Source organism: Gekko japonicus, unplaced genomic scaffold, assembly GCF_001447785.1.
Source record: "Gekko japonicus isolate JY-2015 unplaced genomic scaffold, Gekko_japonicus_V1.1 scaffold435, whole genome shotgun sequence".
NCBI lineage: Eukaryota > Metazoa > Chordata > Lepidosauria > Squamata > Gekkonidae > Gekko > Gekko japonicus.
In genome coordinates, this window is record NW_015161417.1 from 537,773 (window position 1) to 545,300 (window position 7,528).

The window sequence follows — 7,528 nt, forward strand, 5'->3', positions numbered from 1 at the left end:
CGAGTCCAGTAGCACCTTAGAGCACCTTAGAGACCAACCAGAGTTCTAGGGTATAAGCTTTCAAGAGTCATGGCTCCAGTTTGGTGTAGTGGTTAAGTGCACGGACTCTAATCGGGGAGAACCGGGTTTGATTCCCCACTCCTCCACTTGCACCTGGCTGATGTGACCTTGGGTCAGTCACAAGCTCTGGCACAGCTGTCCTTGAAAAAGAGCAGTTTGTGTCAGAGTTCTCTCAGCCCCACCCACCTCACAGGGTGTCGGTTGTGGGGAGGGGAAGGAAAAGGAGTTTGTAAGCCGCTCTGAGACACCTTTGGGTAGTGAAGGGCGGGGTATAAACCCAATCTCTTCTTCTTCTTCATTAGACACAACTAAAAATGGAGACCTCGGAGCCAATGCTCCCTCTAAGCTGTGGAGTCTTGTGAGCAAAAATTCTACTTTGTGAGCTACTGGCATTAAAGTTGTGAGCAAGTGATTTGGCTTCTGCATAAGTTAGTTTGCTCTGGAGCCATCCTTCCTGAGCTGAGACAAAAATGTGTGAACTGGAGGCTAAAAAACTGTGAGCTAGCTCACACTAACTCAGCTTAGAGGGAACACTGCAGTCGGAGTCCTTTTGTTCTAATCAGAAGCTGGAAGGGATGTTGTAAAGAATGCTGGAGGGCATTTAAATCCTGGAAGAGTCGTAGAAGGAAAGGGTTAAACACTCTTGTCTCCAGCAACCCTTCCCCAGTCTTCAGAGCACATGTCCGCATCGGCTAATTTGTTTATTTTTAATGGCATTGAGAATTTTGTAGCCTTTGGGTAGTATCTTCTGTTCATGGTCCCTTGAAAACCAGCCCCATTGGAAGAAAGAATGGCAAGTGATGGCTGCACAGGGCACTGATGGCTGCATTGGGCACTGAAGTTCATCGCCTTCCTAATTTCTCACTCTCCTAGGACAAGAGGCGAAAGTACAGCATGCTGTATTCCCAAGAGTCAGGCAGCTCCGTTTTTTTCCACTCGCAAGAGGAAGGAAGCACTACAGACCACTGGAACTCTCCCAAGGATTCGGAAAGCGGGTTCCCATCAGACAGGACCTCGGGACTCCTCAGGATTGGTGGAGACCTCGGGAGCGAGTCTGACCTTGACTCTGGTCTGTTCCCCCCCCTTTCCACGCTTTAAGGGGCGCGTTCGCATGTCAAGTGCTGGGGTAACAAAAGCAGGATAACCTTGTTTACTTCATCCTGAACAAAGTCATGCCCTGACCTGAATAGCCCAGGATAGCGCAGTCTCATTCAATCTTGGAGGCTAAGCAGGGTCGGCCCTGGTTAGTACTAGGGTAGGAGACCCCCAAGGAAGTCCAGGGTCACTACACAGAGTCAGGCAGTGGTGAACCACCTCTGAACATCTCTTGCCTTGAAAACCCCATGGGGTTGCCATATGTCAGCTATGACTTGACAGGAAGAACAAACAAACAAGCAAAAGTCAGCAATGGCTTCCATCCAGATCTATGGAGCAGAGCGATATCCAGGGCACAGTCGAGTGCTGGGTAAAAAGAATACTGCTCTAGATGCTGAATGAACGAATGAAGGAGGCAGGAAAAAATGGCTGAATCTGCATCCGACTTCTGGATGGGAACAGCTGCAATATATACATGCATTGTGCCATTTTAGCAAACTGCTCCAAAATCCCCAGCTCCCTGTCTCTGTTTGCCCACATTCAAACTGAAAAGCTGCTTTAAAAAAAAAAAAAACAAAAACACCAAAAAAACCCCATTCCCTGCCAGAACTTTGATCTTGGGTTCTTCCCATATTCTCCATTAAGGAAATGCCCACATTCAAACTGCAAAGCTGCTTAAAAAAAAAAAATCCCTGTCTTGTGCGAGAACTTTGATCTTGGGCTCTACCCATATACTCCATTAAGGAAACATCCCCAGCCACCAACTTTTGAGGAGCAAATAACAGCCCACCAACCTGGGCTATCAGCAAGCAAGCAAACTATAGCAAGCAGAGCAGTAACTCATGCAGAGATGCACTGCCTCTGACCAGTCTATACTGGAAGTGACTGAATGCTCCAGTTATATCCAGAATTCGCCTGCTCCTAGGCCAACTGGAGCCCTAATTACTTGAAGGGGAGACCACCAAGAAAATCCAGGGTTGCTACACAGAGGCGGACAATGAACGTCTCTTGAAACATGAGTCAGCTGTGATTTGACAGCACTTTCCACCACCAGGCCAATTGGAGGGAGGCAAAGGCAAACCAGCGAGTTAGGCAGAGATGCAACAGTCACCCTCCTCAGTGGGCGATTACTTTGGGATCAGAACATCCTCTGATCTGGAATTAATTCACCCCTCGTGACACACTTGCAGTTTGTGAATGGCACAGCAGCGTGCCCAGCACTGGTACATGAGATTGAAATCCAGTGTATTTCTGCTGGTGCAGGAATTACTGCTCTGGGGAAGCCATGACAGTTAACCGGGCCGGCATTCCACGATCATTTGGGTCTATAAAACAGACCATTTGTTTCCCAAAGGGACGGAACTTAAAACCTCATCCCGACGGAGGGCATACAGCACCAATCAAATCGCTGACCGTGAGCCGTCGCGGAAGATCCCCACCGCCAGCGATCCCAGCTCTGCCCTGATCAAGAACCCTCTCCGGAAAGCCCAGCTACAGGACCTCAGTCAGTTCAGCCCAGAACGGCAGCCCTGGCAGACAGAGTTTCAGGTACGCCTCTTGCTTTTTCAGTTAAAAAATACTTGTTTATTTAACTGTAAAAAGGTGCAGAAAAAGAAAATTAAACGAAAAACAGCCAGTGTTTTAAAAAACTATAAAAAATAGTTGAATTTTTTTAAAAAACAAGCATTTTAATTTTTTTTATCGAGTACATCTTAAGCTATTGACGGAAACTCACTGTGGTGTTTATTACAGAGTATCCTCCACAGTTTGGTGTAGTTGTTAGGAGCATGGACTCTAATCTGGGAGAACCAGGTTTGATTCCCCACTTCTCCACATGCAGCTGCTGGCGTGACCTGGAGTTCTCTCAGAGCTGTTCTCTCAGGGGTAGTTCTCAAAAGAGCTGCAAAAACAGCCAGTGTTTAAAAAAACTATAAAAATTGGTTGAATTTTTTAAAAAAACAAGCATTTTTTTTTTAATCGAGTACATCTTAAGCAATTGATGGAAACTCATTGTGGTGTTTATTACGGAGTATCCTCCACAGTTTGGTGTAGTTGTTAGGAGCACAGACTCTAATCTGGGAGAACCAGGTTTGATTCCCCACTCCTCCACATATAGCTGCTGGTGTGACCTTGGGTCAGTCCCAAGTTCTCTCAGAACTGTTTTCTCGAGGGCAGTTCTCGAAAGCGCTTTCTCAGCCCCGCCTACCTCACGGGGTATCTGTTGTGGGGAGGGGAAAGGAAAAGAGATTGTAAGTCGCTCTGAGATTCCTTCGGGTAGTGAAGGGCGGGGTATAAATCCAATCTCCTCTTCTTCTGCAATAATCAAGATGACCAAAGCCGTAACATTTAGAATAGAAGATTTCTATCATGCTTGCAACACCCAGGTGCTTTTTATCACTCTGGTTGTGGCTCTTGGTCAGGAGCAGACGAGAAAGCCAAGTGGAGCAGCCCCTCCTGTGCCCCAAGCCAGCACTGCAGGGCTGTTCAGTGGGGCTGGTAATGGGCATTAGCTCATCCAACGCATCACTCCCCCAACTGGAAGCCCTGCAGGAGGAGACAGTTGGTGAGTTGACACAAACCGCCATGGGGTCCAGGCTAGGTTGTCAACCTCCAGGCAGCGCCTGGAGATCTCCCACGATTACAATCGATCTCCCGATGATCAAGATCAGGTCCTCTGGAGAAAATGGCTGCATTGTACCCTGCCGAGTCCCCTCCCCTCCCCAAACCCCGCCTTCTCCAGGCTCCACCCCCCAAATCTCCAGGTATTTCTGAACCCAGCCCTGACCTGTATAGCTCGCAGGAGCCTGATCTCACCAGGTCCCGGGAGCTAAGCAGGGGCAGCCCTGGCTAGTGTTTGGATGAACCTAAAGGAAAATCGTGTTTGTCCACATTTGTCTAGTGTTTGGACGAGGCAGGCGGTGGCAAACCACTTCTGAACGGTCCCTTGCCTTGAAATCCCTACAGGGTCACCATCAGTCAGCTGTGACTTGACGGCGGGGGGGGATTCGAACCCAGAGCTGGCTACCCTGGCCCTCGGACACGGTCGCGGGGACTTAGCTCTGCCTGCTCCTGATCTCCAGCCGAGCCCTCTCAGGCAGCAGCCCACCAGGAAATCTAAATTGCCAATCCGCCCTTCTCTTGGTTGACTGAGCTGCAGTCTGCCCGTAGAGAAAGCCCCCCACTCCCAAATGCAGTCAACTGCCCTGCATCTGAGGCCCACCCACGTCCCCTTGATCAGGTGCCTCTCACCCACGGTAAGCCCCTTTCCCTTACAGTCGCTGCTTCCATCGGTCTCAGCTGTCCGAGTTTCTATGGTAACCCGAAAGCAGGTATCCGAAGCCTTTTGCGGCTCTTGCAAAGACCTTCAGATCACAACAACTGTGGCCGTAGAGAGTTTGAGGAGGGAAGGATACAAGAGATGAGAAGGGGAGGGAAGGCCACATATGTGCGTGTCTGTGAAAGGAGACATTTGACAAGGCAAGATGGAAAGGGAGATGCGCAAGGCGGATTTGTTCCTTTGGACACTGCAGAATCGCTGCTAAAGGGAGATTATCATTATCATCTGTCTGCATGCACATTTCCCATGCTGTGTGTTTATTTAGAGCTGTTGCCCAGGGAAAGAAAATATAGGGGGCTGATGGGGCGGACTGTAATCGATGAAATTGGCATGCATTTGTTCATGACTATAAATGATCAAATACTTCTCTGTCTGAATCTGGGAAATGAAAGATAATAGAGTTAAAGCTGTGCTTCCCTGCATAGTCAGAGAGTATAAACTCCCAATTCCCCCTGTGGTTGCAGAGGTCATTTGGTGTGTTTTTGCTACTTTCCGCTTGGTTCCTGTTCATCCAAATCAAGGGGTTTGACTTGTATCGTCCTTGCTCAAAGTCCGGTGGGTTGCTTCCACGGGGACAGTGCTCATCTCCGTTTCCAAGCCGAAGAGCCAGTGCTGTCTGAAGACTTTTTCCGTGGTCGTGTGGCCGGCATGAATAAACACCAAGGTGCACAGAACGCTGTTACCTTCCCACCGAAGCGGTACCTATTTATCTATTTGCAATTTCTTGCTTTCGAACTGCTAGGTTGGCAGGAGCTGGGGCTCACTCTGTCACATGGCACTCAGGTCTCGAATTGCCAAGCTACCGACCTTCTGGTCTGCAGCTCAGCATCTTAACCTCTGAGCCACCGCAGCTCCTCACATTACAGTCGTTGACTGCAAAAACCGCTGTGTCTTTCAACGATATCTTGCTTTCTACTGAGTAGGCTTGCCAACTCCAAGTTGGAAAATTCCTGGAGATTTGGGGGTGGACTTTGGGGAGGGGAGGGACTTCAGTAGGGCATAATGCCACAGACTCCCCCCTCCAAAGCCTCCATTTTCTCCAGGGGAACTGATCTCTGCAGCCTGGAGATGAGCTGTAATTCCAGGGGATCCCCAGGTCCCCCCCGAAGGGTGGCATTCCTATCTTCAGTAGGGCATAATGCTAGAGACTCCATCCTCCAAAGCAGCCATTTACTCCACGGTTACTGATCTCTGTAGCCTGGCAATCAGTTGTAATTCTGGGAGATCTCCAGGCCCTTCCTGGAGGTTGGCAAGCCCACCCAAGAAGGCTTCCAGTGATACCTCCCCGTGGGGCTCCTTAGTGAAATGACATTTTCAAAAAAGGTGGAAGGCATCAAAGTTTCTTCTCTTCATCTCCAAAAGGTTAGCGCATCAGAGTGGGCGGCTCATTCGGCTCTGGAGTCTTAGGAGAGCTGAAAATCTTTGATAAGACAGGATGGATATGGGGATGTGGGGGGCGGGCAGAGCGGATTTCAGAGAAAGGTGTTTTATTTCACAGGCTTCTTTGGGAAGACGGAGAGAGAAAGAGAAGTCAGTTTCCTCTTTTGCGTGTCTAGTGTAGGCTTTTAAAAATTACTTACAGATTTTATACTCACCTTTCTATTAACAATATCCAAGGCAGCTTGCAAGCTGACTTTATAACAAGATGCTGAAAAGCGGCAATGCCCCGCAAACTAAAACAGAAACCTAAAAGCAGCCATTCCAATAACTTAAAAACAGCAGTGGACTAAATGTCTCACATACAGATAAAACAGCATGGAGCAGCTACTACAATAATAGCACTCAGAGTGATAAGAGCCCTCCGTTAATCATTTAGACAGGAAATTGCTTGTATATAATAGAACTGGGATTAAATATGATGATCTTCACCAAAGTTTAGTTTGAAACCTGAACTTGCTAGCTGGGAGTGGGGAATGGTAATATAAAACTCCCACCTCACCCCACCAGCCTGCCTTATTTATTTGAATGTAATCTACTTTTATCCTGCCTTTTCTCCAAGGAATTCATGTATATGACTCTCCCTTCCTCAGGTTCGTCCTCACGACATACATGTAAGGTAGGTGAGGGAGAGAGAACGTCTAGCCAGTTTGGTGTAGTGGTTAAGTGCACAGACTCTAATCTAGGAGAACCAGGTTTGATTCCCCACTCCTCCACTTGCACCTGGCTGGATGACCTTGGGCAAGCTGTAGTTCTGATAAGAGCTGTTCTTGAAAAAGAGCAGTTCCTGTCAAGAGCTCTCTCAGCCCCACCTACCTCACAGGGTGTCTGTTGTGGGGAGGGGAAGGGAAAGGAGTTTGTAAGCCGCTCTGAGACACCTTTGGGTAGTGAAGGGCGGGGCATAAATCTAATCTCTTCTTCTTCTTCTTCTAGCCCAAGGTCACCCAGCATAGATCTGAAGTTGGGTCTCCCTCGGCCCAGTCATAGAGTTGGAAGGGGCCAGACAGGCCATCTTTTCCAACCCCCTGCTCAGTGCAGGATCAGCCTAAGGCATCCCTGACAAGTGTTTGTCCAGCCACTGCTTGAAGACTGCCAATGGGGGGGAGCTCACCACCTCTCTAGGCAGACAACTCCCCTTCAAGAGGGAATTAGATAAGCATATGGAGCAGAGGTCCATCAGTGGCTATTAGCCACAAGGTATAGATAGTTAAGACGCTGAGCTGCAGACCGGAAGGTCAGTAGCTCGGCAGTTCAAGACCCGAGTGCCGCATGACGGAGTGAGCTCCCTTCTCCGGTCCCACCTCCTGCCAGCCTAGCAGTTCGAAAGCAAGAAATTGCAAGTAGATAAATAGGTACCACTTCAGTGGGAAGGTAACAGCGTTCCGTGCACCTCGGCGTCTAGTCATGCTGGCCACATGACCACGGAAATGTCTCCGGACAGCGCTGGCTCTTCGGCTTGGAAACGGAGTTGAGCAACGCATCCCTAGAGTCAGATTCGACTGGCTTTCAAGCAAGGGAAACCTTTACCTTTACCTTTACTTATAGATAGGAACTCTCAGTCTGGGGCAAGTGATGCACTGTATTCTTGGTGCTTGGGGG

At 48.8% G+C, this 7,528-nt stretch overlaps 1 protein-coding gene across 1 annotated transcript in view; it reads left to right on the top strand.

Annotated features, from left to right (window-relative positions):
• Positions 1-7,528, top strand: part of VWA5B1 (von Willebrand factor A domain containing 5B1) — an 80,053-nt gene that overhangs the window by 52,597 nt on the left and 19,928 nt on the right. Inside the window, exons 12-13 of the mRNA XM_015427880.1 lie at positions 934-1,129; positions 2,510-2,703. Of these exons, the coding sequence (XP_015283366.1) occupies positions 934-1,129; positions 2,510-2,703 (390 nt within the window). The remainder of the gene's footprint in view (positions 1-933; positions 1,130-2,509; positions 2,704-7,528) is intronic.